The sequence below is a fragment of the Petaurus breviceps genome, unplaced genomic scaffold (genome assembly GCF_028583685.1).
Source record: "Petaurus breviceps papuanus isolate PSGF00001 unplaced genomic scaffold, PetGlider_PUasm1.0 79, whole genome shotgun sequence".
Lineage (NCBI taxonomy): Eukaryota > Metazoa > Chordata > Mammalia > Diprotodontia > Petauridae > Petaurus > Petaurus breviceps.
In genome coordinates, this window is record NW_027186523.1 from 32003834 (window position 1) to 32023151 (window position 19318).

At 36.3% G+C, this 19318-nt stretch overlaps 2 protein-coding genes across 2 annotated transcripts in view; one reads left to right on the top strand and one right to left on the bottom strand.

Annotated features, from left to right (window-relative positions):
• Nucleotides 1-7973, top strand: part of LOC138175895 (leucine-rich repeat-containing protein 17) — a 57248-nt gene extending 49275 nt beyond the window's left edge. The window contains exons 3-4 of the mRNA XM_069106546.1: nucleotides 2774-2929; nucleotides 7169-7973. Of these exons, the coding sequence (XP_068962647.1) occupies nucleotides 2774-2929; nucleotides 7169-7566 (554 nt within the window). The 3' untranslated portion in view covers nucleotides 7567-7973. The remainder of the gene's footprint in view (nucleotides 1-2773; nucleotides 2930-7168) is intronic.
• LOC138175720 (F-box and leucine-rich repeat protein 13-like) overlaps nucleotides 1-19179 on the bottom strand; it is a 207515-nt gene extending 188336 nt beyond the window's left edge. The window contains exons 1-3 of the mRNA XM_069106218.1: nucleotides 19084-19179; nucleotides 18238-18333; nucleotides 16535-16670 (exon numbers count right to left, since the gene is read on the bottom strand). Coding sequence (XP_068962319.1) covers nucleotides 16535-16670; nucleotides 18238-18333; nucleotides 19084-19179 — 328 coding nt within the window. The remainder of the gene's footprint in view (nucleotides 1-16534; nucleotides 16671-18237; nucleotides 18334-19083) is intronic.
• Between the last annotated feature and the right edge of the window lie 139 nt (nucleotides 19180-19318).

The window sequence follows — 19318 nt, forward strand, 5'->3', positions numbered from 1 at the left end:
GAGAAAGCAGATGGCCCAGATTAAATATATAAAAAGGGAGGTCCATCCTGAGACCAGTACAAATTTGAGGGCACAGACAGATCAGTTCTAAAGATATCTGAAAGAAGGTGATAAAGAAAATAACCTACTTTCTCACCTCTCCAAAATATTTGTGGAAAAAATATTGGTTGGTTGTTGTCTTTCATTCTTGAAGAGGACCAAAATGACACTGCTATGCTAGCATCAGGTTTCAATGTGTCCAACTGTGGCTGATCAGACCAATACGAGCTTGGAATGCTCTACACAGGTCAGGCCCAAATAGTCCATGTGAACATCTGGGGTGGATAATCTAAATTTGTGCATCTTATGTTTCCTTTGAGCTGTTTCAATTCTGCTTTACTCATGAAGCACAGCACCTTTTCTGACATGGGCATGCTATGCTGAGTGGTCCTGTGCCAGTGTGTCCCATGTCACACAATCAATTCCAAAGTTCTTGAGAGAGACCTTGTGAGTGTCCTTGTATCACTTCTTCTAACCACCATGTGAACACTTGCCCTGTGTGAGTTCTCCATAAAATAGTAATTGTCATGCGTACGTTATGCATTCGAACAAATATATGTATGTATGCATATATATATACATATATAAAATGTGAAAAGGAAATAGGCAGACTTTCTTCCAAAATATTCTACAGTAGACCAGCACTATAATCACATACCTGGCACACAGTAGGTGTTAAATACATTCTTATTGACTAAATTGAGTAAAAAAGAGTGAAATAACAAATGAAAGGTATTGACTATTCAGGATCCCATTTAGTTCACTGTTTATTAACTATAAAAACAGTACTTGATTCATGCGGTAAAATCTATTCTTAAAGACCCTGCTAAAACAAAGTGTCTCTTGTACAAATGGTTAATACCATGTAAGATCCCTTGATTGTTACAACAGAGTTAATTTTGTTCAACAATTCTCTGATTACTAAAAACAAGTAAAGTTTAAGACAGAAAGGCAGATGCTTGGCAAGTTTGCCACTGAAACAGGAGGACAATCCAATGAAAGGTAAGATTGAAAAGGACTTCGATATAGATAGTGAGGATCCCCTCCCCTCACAAATGCTCCTGGTTGTAGATGACTTTGTGTTGACTGCATCAAGTGCTGAAACCCTGGAGTATTTCCTAAAAGAGATATTAAACACTGAGCAGTTGTGCCTATTTACACAGAGAAAACCAAGAGAATTGAGCAACTGAATAAATAGCCCATATTTCAATCAGTACATATATCTTGGCCTAACATTGAAGACAGACTATGAACTAGGTCCAGAAGTGAATGGGAAGGTGGGTATGCTATTTTTTATCTGGCAAATGGTACTGAGGTTTTGATACCCCCAAGTTTTTCCAGCAAAAATCCATTGATTTTATGCCAGGACTCTTCTACTGGTGCTAGAAAGCTGTAAATCATGGAATATCACAATCTCTGATGCATCATAAAGCAATGGAGACATATGTTGTGGATATAACTAGAAATAGCATGCTATCCATGATGAATTCTACACAAAAAAGTTGTATAAAAATATCAGAAAAACTTACTTTAAGAAAAGGAAGTGTGCCAGTTATTCATACAGAGATAAGGATGAACGGATGAAAAATCCATTTACTTTGTACCTACATGACGCCAGGAGAACCAGAGAAAGGACCCCAATACATTTCATGAATCTGCTAGTGAGGATTTGTTAGAGGTCATGAGCAAGTGTGAATCTGCTCTCTCTTCAATCTGGATACTTCCTCCCACAATACAGATTACAAACTATGCACACTTTATACATGTCCTCCCATAATGAGGTGTGTATATTCTTCACCTTTGTTGCTGTGGTTCAATCATTTTCAGTCATGTCTGACTTTAGGACCCCATTTTGGGCTTTCTTGGCAAAGATACTGAAGTGGTGTGCCTTTTCCTTCTCCAGCTCACTTTACAGATGAGGAAACTGAGGCAAACAGGGTTAAGTGACTTGCCCAGGGTCACACAGCTAGTAAGTGTCTGAACTCAGGAAGATCAGTTTTCCTGATGCTATGCCCAGTACTCTATCCACTGCATCACCTAGCTGCCCATTCTTCATCTTACAGACACACATCAGTGTCATATAGCCTATCTATGATAGACTTTAATATGATATATTTACTTTAATTTTTCTATAAGCTGTTTCTTTAATTTGTAAAGAAAATTTATTTCATATAGCAAAACTTCATTTTATCTCTATAAAATTAGATCTTGTTTCTTCAGTACCACGTTCTGTATTTTAGATCAATAAAAACATCCCTCCTCTTCAAAGCTGAAATATATTACTCATTTTCCTTTTAGTTGGTTTTACTTTTTTTTCTTTAAAAAATATGTTGTATCACTCCAGGTAGAATGTGAATTCCTTGAGGTTGAGGACTGGTTCATTTTTGTCTTTGTATATACTCAGCACCTGGCATAATAGTACTTGGCACGTAACATGTTTGCTCTTTATTAGTAGCACACTAAATTTCGAGGCAGAAGAGTCGAGTTCAAATCCCAGCTGTACCACTTAGATCCTGGGGAACTCATTTAAATTATGTGAGCTTCAATTTCTTCATCTGAGATGGGATTAGACTAGACAACTTCTAAAGCTCCTTTAAGCTCTGATTTTGTGAGTCTATTGCCTTCTTTATTACTGAGATAGACAAATTGGATTTAGAAGTTTAGAGAGACATATTCCATTTCTAAAATTCTGTAATGCATAATATAATGATATATTCCCTACTGATTTTTCCAGAATTAAGGAAAATCCCAAGCAACATCCCTCCAGATATTATTAAACTTGATTTATCCAACAACAAAATCAACCAACTTCAACCTAAAGTGTTTGAAGATGTTCATGAACTGAGGAAATTAAACCTGAGCAGCAATGGGATTGAATTCATCGACCCTGGTAAGGATTAACAATGACCACATAATGAGGTTGTATATTGTATCTGGTTTTATTCATAACAATTTTTTTTGGTCGATATATTCAGTTTCATTGGAGATGGGAACTTTGGTTGTAGAAACTCCCTCTACCAATGCAACTCTGGGTTTTCTACAATTTATCATCTTAAAAAGTTGCCTTATGCACTGAGAAGTTCCATAACTTGCACAGCATCACATCACCAATATATATCAAAGGCTAGTTTTGAACCAAGGTCACTCATTTACTCAATAAACGTCAGCAGATTCCTACTACCTCTAGAATCAAATATAACTTCCTGTGTTTGACTTTTAAAACCCTTTACAAATTGACCCTAAACTATATCTGTAGCCTCATTATGTACTTCTTCCCTTCTTACACTCCACCATCTAGCACTCTCGCTAAATTGGTCTTCTCTCTACTTATTCAATCAATCAGGAAGGATTTATTAAGTGCCCACCATGTGCCAGGTACCATGTCCCTAAAGGCAGGGAATGCAAAGAAAGACAAAAGACGGCTCCTGCCCTCCAGGAGGTGGGGGGCGGGGGAGAAAACATGTTCAGACTGCATATGAACAAACTACATACAGTATAAATTCTTTACACATGATACTTCATCTCCTGTCTCCATGTATAGAATACATTCCTTCCTTACCTTTACTTCATTGACTCCCTTACTTCCTTCAAGATGCAAATCAAGCACTACCTTCTATAGGAAACATTTCTTGATCCCCTCCCTCAACTGCTAGTACACCATCTCCAAAATTACCTTATAATTTTGGGGGCATTTATTCTGTACATACTTATATGTGTACATGTAATCCCCAAAAGAATACAAGTTCCTTGAAAGCATGCACTTCTTAATTTTTTTATCTTCGTATCTCAAACGCCTAGCCCATAATAGATGTTTTTAAAATGCTTGATGAGTAAGTGATTGACTTGTTGATCTCAAGGTCATCCCCCTCTATCTACAATTCTATCTTGCCTTTCATAACAATATTTTCATTAAATATAATTTTTTATAGAAACAAAAAATGTTATTAGCTAGAGAAGCAGTAGGAAGATGTGAATGTAAGTTCTTTTGTGACATATAATGGCTATGTGACCCTGGACAAGTTACTGAAACTCTGTTCCACAGACTAGTCTCCAAGGCATTTACAAAGAATGATCTGTATCAGTGAAGAGAGTTTCTATATTAAGGTGCTTCCTAAATAGGTTGCAAGTTGAGATCACTGTAAATACTACATAATGACCATACTCTCAAGGAAAGAGATCATCATTTTGGTATGTGGCTCCCTTAGGATTAACTAACCTCCATAAGTCAGGCTGGACAAATTTATATGATGCTAAGCCACTAAATGGGTTTCTAGGAGTGGTAGATCACTAATGTTTTCCAAGGAATACAAAAAGTGTAAGTTACTTCACAATCCACCAGGAAAATGTTTGATTTCCCTCTAAAATGGTCAAACCCTAAGGTCCTAGGTCTAGAGAACAAATAAACAATAACATGTACCTTTTCTAAAGCTAAATTAGATGTCGGTTTTTATACATTTCAATTAATTTTTATAAATTCCAATTAATATTAAGTTGTCAAAATAGTAAATAATAATAGTAATTGAATAATTTCTATTATACACAAACTGTGGTATGTAGGAAGAAACCTCCTCTAAAATAATACTCTGAATCATCACAATGAAGTGATTCCAAATTTTCTAAAGCTAGACCAGGTAGAGTGAAACCTTGATAGGCTTTTCTTAGAGACAGGGCAACAATATGGGGACCAATCTAACTAAGTTTGGAGAGTCTCACTAGAGGTTAGGTTTTTCAGCCATAGCAATTCATGAATACCATAACTATTGGCAGAAAAGGGGGTACAACCTGCATCAGTGGAGAGGGTACTCATAGCCATGAAACCACAGATCACTGATGTACTAACATATTGCAGAAGAAAATTATAAGAGAGGAAATTCAGAAGAAAAAATTAACAAAATTCAAATGCCATGAAAAATCAATTAAATGTACCCCAAGATATATTTTCCTCATATTAATTACTAGTTTCCTATAGTTCCTATAGCAACCACAGTTCTACTGTGAAACAGTATGACTTTGTGGATAGAAGGCCACATAAAAGTCTGGAAGAACTGGGTTCAGGTCCTGACTTTGACACATGCTAGCTGTATGAAAAGCTACATTATTCTGAGGACCTTAGGTAGCTTTCTAAGGCAAGTTGAGATCATTGTAAATACCACATAGAGACCATAAAGTCTGTGTCACTGGCCTCCACACCAAGGAGGTCACCAAACTGGTGAAAATACAGGTCTTGATCAATTTTTTAAAAAATTCTTCTCTTCTTGGGCTATTTTTATGAAATGCTGCTAATTTGTGAAAGTAATGACATTGCTTTTCTCTTAATTTTATCAGCAGCTCAGCTTGTGCTCTCCTTTCCTCTCCTCTCCCCTTACCTGAGGGTGTTCTGCCCAAAAGAAGCTATATTTTGATGGACAAAAGTTACCTAGTTAACTTGGGATTTACTGGCTAGATTTCTTTCTCAAAGACCAAGCCTTAAATCCAATTCACTCTGGATCTCATGGATTGGTCCCTGCCCAAGTACCATTTAAGGCTTATTTTTTTGGCCCTCCCAGCTCAGAGTGAATGGAAATAGTAACTGTTTCTCTTGCGACCAACAACCCTAAGGTCTTCCCCTCCCAGTTTGATTATTTTTTTTAATTAAAAGGACCATCCCTTGACTCGCTTCTTAAAGAGGCTTATTCACTGAATGGGTGTTGCCTCACTCAAAGTAAAAACCTGAAAAGACCTTGGATTAAAAGGGCCAACGTCTCCCACTCCATCCTGGGCCATCTCCAGTCATCCTGATCTATGTCTGGCCACTGGACCCAGATGGCTATAGAGGAGAAAGTAAGGCTGGGACTTTGCATAGCACTCCCTCAAATCAAAGTCAATTGCATGGTCCTCTTTAAGAAAGAACGACAAATTACACACCACCACACAATCCAGGAAAGCAATCAAACTTACTCCAATGTTGAAGATCTAGCATAGCAAGGATCTAGGAACTTAAGTAATACAAATAAGATTCTAAAAAGTTAAAAAAATTAAGTATTATTGAATTTTTTTAAAAATTCATTTCCTATAAACCATTGCCAAAGGAGGTTAACTTTCACCATGTATGCCTGTAATTGGAGAAATGTTAACAGTGTGCTTTTTTTAAGTTTTAAAACTACCCTAAAATTTTAATGACAGGAATTATCATTCTATCAAACATAATACCCTTTCTAAAGTAAAATGAAAGTAAGGCATAATGTTTTTTCTCTTTTGAAAAACTGAGGCAAAGGAGAATTCTTCCAATGACCGTATTTCAAAAGCATTAGTAAAGAATTAAAACACTTAACTGGCAACAATGACACATTTCTAAACAAGAGAGTTGGCTTTTTTTTCCCCCAGAGGAGGCTGAATTCAAGAATTAAGATCCATTTGTCTCAAAGTTCTGGTAAACAAAAAAGATAGATTTTCCCTTTCCAATGTGGTCCATTTGCAATGAATGGAATTTTTAGGTTATGTCTCTATGTTTCTAGGAATCCCTTGAAAAGTAATTTTGGACAGGGCAATGGAGAATAAATGCTTTTTACCTTGCCCCAATCTGACTTTATACTTCTTTGTCCTTCAATGGAATATTTATTCATCACCATGATACAGAACTGAATACATTTGAATTCCAAGCTGATAGCTCTCCCTAAATGTTAGAGCTTTTCAAATATATTTCAAAATATTTGTAGAAATTAATCCTTTTGCCAGAGTTTGTTTGGAGGACTGTCTGAGTATTGAAGAGGCTGGTAAAATGAATGGCGCTATTTCCTAGCTTTTTCAAAAGTTACATGACCTCATCTTCTCTCTCAAATCATCACCCAAGGCAATTTTCATTTGGTTATGCCTCAGAGTGGGCAAAAATTAACAAAAATGTAATCATTTCTTTTCTAAAATGGCTTGTTCTACTTTGTCTCTGGTCAGCATAAAAACACACATGGAAACAAAATAGATTATAAATTTAAATAAATTTTATTTCTCTATTAAAACAGTTGTATTTTGCTAACTTCAATCAAGAACAGTTAGTCTAAGCAATAAAGCTATTTTTCTAGTAATGTGGAACTTATATTAATATGCATTCTTGACATTTACATTCATCAGTTTAATAAGTATTTTATATTATCAGCTGCTTTTTCAGGACTTACACACTTAGAAGAATTAGACTTGTCAAACAATAGTCTACAAAATTTTGACTATGGAGTATTAGAAGATCTCTACTTTTTGAAAATCCTGTGGCTTAAAGAAAATCCTTGGAGATGTGACTATAACATCCACTACCTTTACTACTGGTTAAAACATCACTATAATGTTCATTATAATGGACTGGAATGTAGAATGCCTGAAGAATACAAAGGCTGGCTTGTTGGAAAATATGTTCGAAGTTACTATGAAGAATGTCCAAAGGACAAGTTACCATCATACCCTGATCCAACTGACCAGGATACAGAAGATGATGCATGGGAAAAAATACATCGAGACCACATGGCAAAGAAACAAAGTGTCAGGATTACCATAGTAGGTTAATTTAGAAGGAATCCCCTTTGTAAATAGATTAGGTTTGATATTTGGTTAAGGAAAATCTTATGTTTACATTTCGGTTAACTGTGTTATCTGTCTATAAAGGAATATCCAGCTAACAGGGTTTCTTTAATTATTATTTTAGTTGTGAACTAAGGGAACAATCTCATGCTGTTTGTTTATCATACATATATTGGCTGAGTAACCACAGCTGGCAGGCATTCTACAATGGTAAACTGCATGAGATTGGGTTCTATTGGATGCCATAAATAATTACATAATGACCTATATAACTTTTTTATGTTTTTTTTAACAAAAAATTTGATTCATTCTTGCCATGCATTTTGAGAGCTATTTGTAAATACACAGAAAAAAATTAAAATGGAAGATATAAATATACATTTACAAAGAAATGGCTCTTTTTTTGTCTAACAGACTATGAGTTGAATAAATGTCTATTTTTATATGTACTCACTCTTAGATGAAACGATGATAATGTTATTTGACATTTTGACAAAAATAGATTAAAAACTGAAGAATCAGTTCAAACACAATGAGAAAAAAGCATCTGAGAATGATATTTATGGACTACAAGACGCAGTAGCAAGCAGTATTATGTTTGAGTGCTTTCTTTTAAGCTTGGAAATTACCCTAAAATCCCCATAGAAGAGACTATTATTCTGTAAAACTGTAGCCTTCTTTTTTTCCCTTTTTGGAGGGGGGCAGGCAGGGCAATTGGGGTTAAGTGACTTGCCCAAGGTCACACAGCTAGTAAGTGTTAAGTGTCTGAGGTCGGATTTGAACTCAGGTTTCTCCTGACTCCAGAGCTGGTGCTCTATGCATTGTGCCACCTAGCTACACCAACAGTAGTCTTTCTAAAGTAAAATGAGAACAGGAAGGTTTTTCTCCTTTGAAACCAAAGGAGAGTTCTATAAGTGCCTATACTTTAGAGTTAGCAAAACATTAAAGCATTTAGATATAAATTTTGGTAATACTGACCCAATTCTAAATGAGAAAGATGACTTCTTTTACAAAGGAACCATAATGCACATATTGTTAAGATCTCTTTGTCTCTGAGTTGAAGAGATCCATGGATGGTAGATGGTGGGTGGAAAATATTTACAGAAATTTAAGGAGGTATTGGTTACAGAAGGTTAACTTTTTTGGACCAAATTATTTCAACCAACCTTCATTAAGCTTTACTGTGTACAAAGTATATGCTATGTGCCAAGGATACAAAGATGAAAAACCACAGGCCTCATCTCCAGGAGCTTTAACCACTCCTAGCTGGAAGAAGACATGTATACAAATGAGAATATGAGAAGAGAAAAAGAGGTAATCAAAGTGCTGCAAGAAAATCTGAGAAGGGAAGGATCATTTTCAGCTTAGGAAATAAAAGAAATGCTTAATGGGTAAGGTGGCTTTGAGGAAAGAGTCTTAAAGAAAGACAGGGATTTCAGCAGGCAGAGGCAAGGATAAGTTTGTTTCAGGTATTGAAGACTTGCTTCTGTGACTGCAGAGCTAAGGGAATGAGGACATTTAGAATCAGTCAGGAGTTCAATTGGACTAGAACATTGTGTTTAAAAGGGAGCAGTGTAAAATAAAACTGAAAAGACAGTTTGTAGATAATGGAAGATCATTCATACTAGGTGTATTAGTAATCACCCTAGCACACCTCAGATGGCCTGCTAGCACAGGTTCTTTGATTTGATTTTCTAAAGGGTTTTTCTAAACAGCTCTAAAGGGGTTAACGATTAACAGATAAGTAGAAAGAAGTGAGTATCCAAGAAAGGATCTAATAGACAGGGCTCCAATTGTCTCAGCAGAATAATACAACCACCTACATACACTACCAAACCAAGAGAGCACCAATATCTTGAGTAGTCAGGGGGCTCTTAACAAACTCAGAGTCCCATCCAGGGAATCAAAAGGTCCTTCTCACCCAATGTCTTTTCACCTCTTGTATTTGTATCCCCAAAATCTATCACAGTGCCTGGCACACAGTGGACACCTAATATATGTTTGTTGATTGTTGTAATGATTAGTGATTACACAGGTACAGTGTAAAGCGAACAGTAGACCTTAATATATGTTGAATATTGAAGGAATGAATGTTAAATCTATCACACTTAGAAAGGCAAAGGATTTTTTAAAAAAACATACAACTTTATTCTCTTCATTTTACTGAATCTTCTTGAACTTAAAGAGTAGGAAAATAACTAGGAATTCTGTCCCCTGAATCAAAGAGCAAGTTTGCAGCACAGAAAGCCCAAGGCCACTGATAAGTGGGCCTGTGCATAGTTCTATGGCTAATGACCCAAGACATACTACTTAGCACAGACCCCTTGGTATGAACATATCACATGGGCAGTTTGCCCTGAAAAGAGTGCAGTCACTCTACACCGAAGCAGGACCACAAGACAAAGAGGTAGGATGATAGTGGGACTTTCAAGTGAGCAGCGGCTAGGGGCCAAGGGAATGAAGGGGAAGGCGTCATGCTAGGTGACATGGGGACTGTAGGGAACCATCTGATTCAGAGGACTACTTTGAGAAGGAAGTATACCCCCACCATGTGGGTATACAGCCTGTGACAAAGCTCTGGTCAATCTGTGCTAGCTACAGCTTTAGTTTTCAGACAAGTCAATCCCTTAGTCGGATGCTTCCAAGTCAGAAAGAACTAGTCTTTGGAATTAGATTCTTAATTGCTTTTTAACTATTCTTCCACTCAAACCAAGGAAAAGGAAAAGAAATACAAATTTGTATAATATAGACATACAACATATATTTGTAAATGACCACAAAAACATAAAATTCATTTGGGATAACTTCCAAAATGTTTTAAAAGTTCTTCACCATGATAAGCAAAAAATTTAGAATCAGTCCTGACTTCTAATGCTAAGTTGGTCATTAGCTAATACCTCATCGCATGGGTGAAAAACATAACATTACAAAATAAATTAAGCAAAGTTGAATCAGCATAGACAAATTGTCAAAAATGACTGTAAATTTCAACAAGGTGATTTCTGGGAACATGATGTTTTCATTCTCAGATCAAATGAAGTTAGTCCAACAAAAGGCCTATATTTTCATGAATCTATGATTCATTTTGCATCTGTTCCACTTATACTGCTACCACCCAAATTGAGGTCATTAGCATTTGAAACTTAGAGACAAGCAAAATCAATGGCAAATAAGGTGCTATTAAAATGTTTTAAATAAAGAAATGAACATCCTAGGTTATCAAGCAGAAGGCCAAATAAGAGTCCTAAAAATTACTTATTACACTATTTCTCCTGATTAAAAAGAAACTTTGAAAGAAGAATAACTGAGCAATAAGTGAATGCTGCACCAGTATAATAGAAGGAATTTTTTAAAAAACACTACAGGAAGACCTCCAGCACACTGATTAGATTTCTATGATGTAGGGTGGGATATGGACAAGAATCCCAAAATAAGAAGCCATAGATGAATTCTAATAAATACATGGAAAAGTTAACTGATCTATTGAGAGTTGAAGTATAAAAGTATGATATTTCTCAACAGAATATGAATTCCATATCAGATTCTCATACATCAGCATCATAATAGTAAAATAAAAGTAACCCCAGGCACATCTGGAGGTGAAAACTTTCTCTGCAATGCTCCAATTATGCAAATAATTTAGTAGGTAGAGAAATACTACAAACAACCAAGCTGTATTTTAGGCCTCCAATATGTTGATTTTATGCTGATATAACAATACAACGAACAGATTTACTGGAATGTTAGCATAATTCTGTATGTATACATTGTATACTTTTTCATCAACATAAACTATGTATGACCTCTCTCCAGCCACACTCAAAGAATTAAAATTATTTTATTTGAAGCTAATTATTTTTGACATGGTTGCAGACATTAGGAATACAAGCACAATGGGTGTAGCCAAACACCCCCAAAGATCAGCCAATATTTTATCTGTGAGACAGCAGTCACATAACAAAATCCTTGCCAGAAATTCGTGAAATACTAGACCCAACAACTAATGAGGTCAAAGCTGAACTGAGCTGAAAAGAAGTTGGGCAAGACTCAAAATAACACAATGTTAGAGCTGGAAGGAAGCTTAGCTTAGAGATCATCTAGTCTAGGGATTCTAAATCTTTTTTTTTTTTGGTCCTGGACTTCTTTGGCAATCTGGTGAAGTCTATGGGCCCCTTCTCAAAATAATATTTTCAAATACTTGAAAGAAATTCTCTATTTCAATAAAAGTTTATTGAAAATAAAAAGTAATAAAATAAAATAATAAATGTAAGTAATAAATACAAATTAAAACGTAATTTTCCCATTCCCAATGAAATTGATCCACAGATTCCTTGAGGCCCCCGTATTAAGAATTCCTGGTCTAGTATAATGCCCTCTAGTGAAGCATATGAAGGATGGAGGAAGGTTGAGCCCTGTTCCACTGGGCCACAGAGGGGAGGGCTAGGAGCACATGGACTGCAAAGAGACACAACACGTAAGCTTGAAGTCAGGAAAAACATCCTCACCACCAGAGCTGTCTGAGAGTGAGTGATGTGTGCCCTCCTCACTGAAGGTGTTCAAGTAGGGCTAGATGAACACTTGTCAAGAAGATGTTAGAGGTCATCTTATTCTAGTGGACCCATTGGTATTCTACAGGCACTTCCAAATAGAAATCCATTGATTCTGTGAAGCTCAAGGCGTTTCCAAGATCATTAATCAAGTGCAGAACCAGAATGAGAACTTTATCAGTAAGATACACTTCCATAAATCATTCAGTTAAGGCTTCTGCAAGTACAAACATGACAAGATTGACACTACTCAAAAACTCCTTAGCAAATCTGAAAAGGCTTTTGTTGTTGTTCAGTCATCCCAATCATGTCTGACTCTCTGTGAACTCATTTGGGATTTTCTTTTTTTTTGGGGGGGGGGAAGGGCAATTGGGGTTAAGTGGCTTGCCCAAGGTCACACGGCTAGTTTTTGTGTTAAGTGTTTGAGGCCGCATTTGAACTCAGGTCCTCCTGACTCCAGGGCTGGTGCTCTACTCACTGTGCCACCTAGCTGCCCCCATTTGGGATTTTCTTGGCAAAGATCCTAGAGTGGTTTGCAATTTCTAATTCCAACTCATTTTACAGATGAGGAAAGTGAGGCAAACAGGCCAAAGTGACTTGCCCAGGGTCACATACTTAAGTTAGATTTGAATTCAGGAAAATGTCTTCCTGACTCCAGGCCTAATATTACCCACTGCACCATCTAACTGCCCCTTGAAATAGCTAGAATACAAATACCTTTACAAAAATAAAGACCAACATGGATATGTTTTAATTATTTCATTAAGATAATTTATTCAAATAATTTTATATGGAAAGAAAAAAATATGATATTTTAAAGTAAACTTCCAAATAACAAGTCTGTACCTCTAGCCCCACCTTCTCCTTTAAGCTTCAGCTCCATATTTTCAATTGCTTGTGGAACATCGCCACCACAACATATAATGAATGGCACCTTAGACCCAATGTGTCCAACCTATTCTCATTGTCTTTTCCACCTTTCTTCCTAATTTTCTTGTTTCTGTTAATGGTACTACTATTTTCGTCTTCACTCAAGATGAAAAGCCTAGTTTTTCCTCTCTCACCTCCTACATCAATTTAGTTATCAAATCTTTTTTATTCTACATTTGAAAAATCTTTTTTATTCACCAATTTCTTTCTCTTCTACTGTGATCTTCCTAGTTCAGGACCTCATGATCTATTGCCTAGAGTAGATTACTCTAACAGCTTTCCTTCTCATTGGATTCCCTACCTCTCTAGCTTTTCCTTTTCCATCAATTCTGTACACTGCTCCCAAAGTATTTTTTTACCTAAAAAAAAGGTCTAATCATGTCATAGAAACAATCAAAATATTTTAGTGGCTCCCCATCTAAGTTCCTTATTTTGATATTAAAGTCTCCATAATTTATTCTTAACCTACCTTTCAAAGTTTATTTCCTAATAATACCCTACATTGATTGAAAACTGGAAGAAATTTCTCATAATCTGGTCCAAGTCATTCATTGTGCAGATAAAGAAACTAAGATGTAGAGAGAACAAGGGCCTTGTCCATTGTAACATGAATGGAGGCCCATTGAGTCTACTCACCACTCCTTGAACATACCCTCTGATCTCCCACTTCCATGACTGTGCTCATGCTGCCCCCTCTCATTGTAATGCTCCATAGAGCCTTCCCTGACTCCTTCGGCTCAAGTAATTTCTCCTTCCTCTGAACTCAAGTACCACTCTCTAATTTCCACATTATGGTTTCTATTGCGAGTTATTCATATATTTCATATTTTCTACTAGACTTTAAATTCTTTGAAGGCAAGGACCAAGGATCTGCATATTTTTCACAGTGCCTAAAGTAAATCAATAAATAAGCATTTATTATGCTTTTGTGAATAAATCAAAGAATTTATTAATAAGTGTATTAATTGATAGATAAATTTATTAATTTAAGTTAATTTATGTGCCAGACAGTGCTAAATACTGGGGATACAAAGAAAGGCCCTCAAGAAGCTCACATTCTCATAGGGAAGATCGCATGCCAATAACTATGTACATACAAGATATATACAGTGAAAATGCAAGATAATCTCGGAGGGAAAGCACTGGGAGGGGGAAAGAATAGGAACATGGGAAAGAGGGCCTGTAGGGGCCTTCTGGAGAAGATGAAATTTTACATGATTCTTAAAGGAAGCCAAGGAAGTCAGGTGGCAGAGGTGAATAAGGAAATCATTCCATCCATGTTGGAAGATGGCATGTCTAATATGAGGAACAGCAAGAAAGCCATTGTCATTGGATCACAGAGTACATGAAGGAGAGTAACTATAAAATGAATGGAAAGGTAGAAAGGGGCCGGATTGTGAAGGGCTTTAAATGCCAAAAGAGGATTCTATATTAGACCCTGGAGGTAATATGAGCCATTGGAGTTTATTGAGTAGTAGAGTGACACAATCATACTTGCGCTTTATAAAAATCCCTTTGACAGCTAAAGGAGCATGTCCTAGAGTGTAAAGAGGCTTGAAAGAGGAAGAACAGCCATGTATAAGGTAAGGAGGACTTGTACCACAGTCATGGTTGTGTGACAGGAGAAAAGTAGACATGAAAGATTCTGAGATAAAGATGATGAGAGAAGAGAGAGTTCATGTCAAATGACCTCAATTTTCTCAGTAAAATAGGAGGAGACAGGGGCAGCCAGGTAGCATAGCGAGTAAGAGCACCAGCTCGTGTCAGGATGACCTGGAGATCGAATCCGGGCTCAGACACTTAGCACCCACCCAGAAAGATCTGGCTGTGTAACCTTGAGCAAGTTACTTAACCCCAATTGCTTAGGGGTGGCCAGGTGGCTCAGCAAGAGCTCCGGCTCCAATGTAGGGATGACCTGGGGATCAAATCTGGGCTCAGATATTTAGCACCACACCCAGAAATAACTGGCCGTGTAACGTGAGCAAGTTACTTAACCCTGATTGCTTAAAAAAAAAAATAGGAGGAGACTCCTAAATTGGGAGAGTGGGCAGGGAAGGAGGGAGAAGTAAATGGAAAGTGTGGGAGGAGAGAAAAGAACATTTGGCAAAGCTTTTGTGGGAAGTGAGATAGGAAATCAATTAGGGAGGGATAAAAGGACTACCCTTACTATGCAGTAAGGGCCTCTTTAAAGTTGTATAACAGGAATTAATAATAGCTCATTTTAATTCTATGGAAACATGTCTCAATCAATCAATTAATCAAAGTAACTAGGACCTGTAAATTACCCCTTTGACTTGTGCTTTCTAAGCATGAGCACACTTTTCCCTGACCTTTGTATGCATTTGAAGAAGTGTGTTACAGACTTTTGAACAGATGTTTTGAAGCAGCTATTCTCATTCTACCCCCTTAGTAAATATCCTTTCATAAGAGCTACTTAAGACTGACTGACTCAATGATTCTCAGCTGAATTAGCTAACTATAAAGGCAAAATGAAGGAGGGATGTGAAGTCAGAGCAAGTGTGGGAAAGTACTAAGGGACGGAGGAATTATGGTTCTCAGTGAGGGTGAAAACAGATTTAAGAGAAGCAAGACATAGTGTGAGACAGAATAATAATCAGTTATGGCTGGCAATATCCTAGGTTCTAATCAAGGAAATGGAAAACAAGCAGGTAATGGTGAAATCCAATATGTGATCATCTGGATGGCAAGTAAGATAATATTTAGAAGTACTTACCGCAGTACCTAGCACATAGTAGGCACTATAAAAATGCTTATTTTCTTCCCTCCTCCCTCCTTACATGTAGTTGTTGTGAAGTTTCGGAGTAAATCACAGGATTTAAGGAGACTGCGGAATTGAAAGGTTAGTAGGGTTGAGGGTATATCAGTGTGAATGTTGAAATCCTCTGGTATAAAAGAAGAAAATGGGGAAAGGAAGGTGGTGAGCCAGGCACTGAACTCCTTAAGCCTAGGTCTTTCTGATTCCAAAGCCAGCTCTCGACTCACGATTCTCATTAAGTGAAAAAAAGTTCACTTTGTAAAGAAAGATACATAGGGACGTTCACTGATTCCATACTGATATCTCTTCAGTGTTTCCTTTTCCTAACTCTTCATGTTCACAGCTGGTTGTCAAATTGGGTTACATATGGGAGAAGTGCTTTGTACATGATGGGCACTTAATAAATGTTCATTAATAAATTGAATTATCTTAAATTGAACAGAAAAAGCAAAGATCCAATGGCAACAATCCAGAAGGAAAATGAGAAAAGACATAGACAACCTGGAGGAGAGTCCAAAGGAATACTAGCTCACCAAAGTTAATTGAGAATTGACTATACTAGAAGTATCAATAGCAGTAGTAATATTCATTCCCACAATCCAAGACTAGAAATAAAGTTTTCATTTCATTAATATTTTTCTTTATATTGATGAATGAGGAAAAAACAGAAACAAATATCTGACAAAAGGAATATACTTACTGATGAATTTAAATGAAGGCCACTGAAGGGAAGAACATCCATGAAAATCCAGACGTAACACATTAGATCGCCATCTTTGTAATATTTGTCCTATATATCTGTCGTTGACTATATCACACACTAAAGAAAAATTTATCTAAAAAAAACCAACAAGCCCACAGTATTAACAAAATATAAGGCTTATTTCACATAAAAATGATAAATTTAAAAGTATTAAATATCAGGGACATTTTACACCACTTACAACTACAAGGAGTGTCATAAGTTTTTTCATAGGTAGGATATATGAAATTCAGAAAGCAACTCTAATTTGTCATGGAATCCTAAATTAATCCCTGTATTGGATATTTAAGTCTTGAAACCAAAATACCAAGGAAATTCTATTATAACTATGTAAGATAATAAATAATGATCAGTACATTTAGTTTCAGTAACTACAACAGCTGTTTAATTTTCTAATATTCTATCTTTTGTATATAAAGATGACACTACTACTAATTCACCATCAGCAATGATGGGCCAGTCACCTTTGATATCTATAACAGCCTTATGGGGGGGGGGGGGGAATGGGGGAAGAGAAAGTTGGCATTCATAACTTAACAAAAGGAAATATGTTGAAATTATTGACTTTGTGACCTTGGTATTGATGTTCTAATGATCTCTATTGTTTTCCAGGGAGTATCAATTCACAAATCATTCAGAGTTCAAGAGTATATACAACAGTCTGTGCCTCCCTACTTTTATGAATTTCCCCAAGTATTCCACTCAAGTCAATCTGTTGATCTCTCTCTCTCTCTCTCTCTCTCTCTCTCTCTCTCTCTCTCTCTCTCTCTCTCTCTCACACACACACACACACACACACAGAAACACACACAAACATGTCATCTATCCCCCTTATGACAAATGAAACGCATTTGAAAGATAGCTAGCAAATGTCAAAAATACAGTTTGTGACTGCAGAACAGAAACTGTCATACTTAAGTATCAAAACAAGCCCAAAGGCTGTACTAAGGTCAGTGTTCTAACCAACTAACATGTCTCCTATATTTCACCCTCTAAAATAAATAATGTTTAGCTTTTTTCTCATGGGGGTGCTTAACCTCTTTCCTGTTATGGATGCCTTTGTCAATCTGGTGAACCCTATGTATCCCTTCTCAAAATAAAGTTTTTAAATGAACAAAATAAAATACATAGGATTAAAAAAGAAATTGTGTGAAATATAGTTATCAAAATATGCATATATATATTTTTAAAACACAAGTTCATAGACTCCAACTTAAGAACCCCTGAATTAGACATAATAATAATGCATGCAGGAAGGTACACAAGGGAGATTACCTTTGTTTATCTCTTCATTCAAGAAGGTGTATGAATGAAAGAAATACTAAGCTACTGGCTATCTGTAGCCTATGTAGCCAAGAACAAGACAGTTCCCTTAATAAGAAAGTTCCTGTTGGGGTGAAGTTTTATATCAGTAAGACGACTACCCCAAGTACAGCCTTTTGCCAACACCTTCCTATCACAACTCCTGTTAGGATTATAAAACCAAAGCAATACAGAAATGTTAGGGCCTTAATGCTTGAAAATACAAGAGACTCTATCCTTATTTGCTTCATAAAGTTGTGGAGAGGTGCCTTATATGTACAATAGTCTGTTATTCTTTTGGAGACAAAAATTAAATCATTGAAAATTACATCACTTACTTCACTCCATAATGATCTTATATGTGTCATGGATCTCCAGGAGCTGTTGACTTGAGCACAGTTTGCCCGATCAATGATACTTAGAGGACGGAAAATCTAAAGAACAGAAATATATGAGAATAGAAAATGTAGAATCTGGAAGATCATTTTCTATTTTCTTATTATTATTAATAGGATTATGCAGCACCTGACATTTCTAATACTCTTTTCTCCAATGAACTTGGGGGTCTTTTCAGACATTTCATTCAGAGAATATCTAGATAAAGCAATAAAAGGTATTGATATTTTAATTTTATGAAAAAGAAACTTCTGCGGAGAAACTAAGTACTATTATTTGTAGCATTAATTTTTCCTGTAAGTTCCATAGTTTTATAACCCAATATTGAGGATTTTTTATACTTAATTTGCATTAGTTTCTGAAAGTTATTAATCAATGTAGTATGATCCCTCATCCCTGAACAACTGAAATGTCATTGCTGACTAAGACCAGAAAAACCCAGGAATTGACAATTAGATGGAGAGGTGATAAAATAAGAAATGACTATTGAGAAGATCTATGGACCAGAAGCCAGACACTAGACAGAGGAGTTTTATTGTGAAATGAGATCAGGATGGGATAATATTCCCTTTAGGCCACAAGTGATAACTTGAAATGGATGAAGAAAACCATTCTACCACAGAAGGTAAGATAATTAACATCACAGGGTGAAATTCTTAAATTATAGCTTAGGATGGAAAGTAAACTGGTCCATGCCTCTTTTATGTGAGTGATCTTTAGCCTGGACTGCTGGACCTAGAAATGCTGGGTTTACCACTACCTGGATATTTAGAAGGGAAAACTAATACCCAGAAACAAGATTCCCTCAACCCTAATGTATTCTCAGTATAAGCCCATGATGTGAATATCAGAGCCAGGTCTAGTTGTGCCCTTTTAAGGGCCATAGTGTGCATCTGACTTTCTGCTGCCTCTCTGAACATTTCTTCTTGGTTTAAGCAATCTTATCTACTTCCTTCAATTATCCAGGTTCTAAAAACCAATTTTGCAGACTGCTGAGAAAAATGGTTGGGTTAATATTGATTA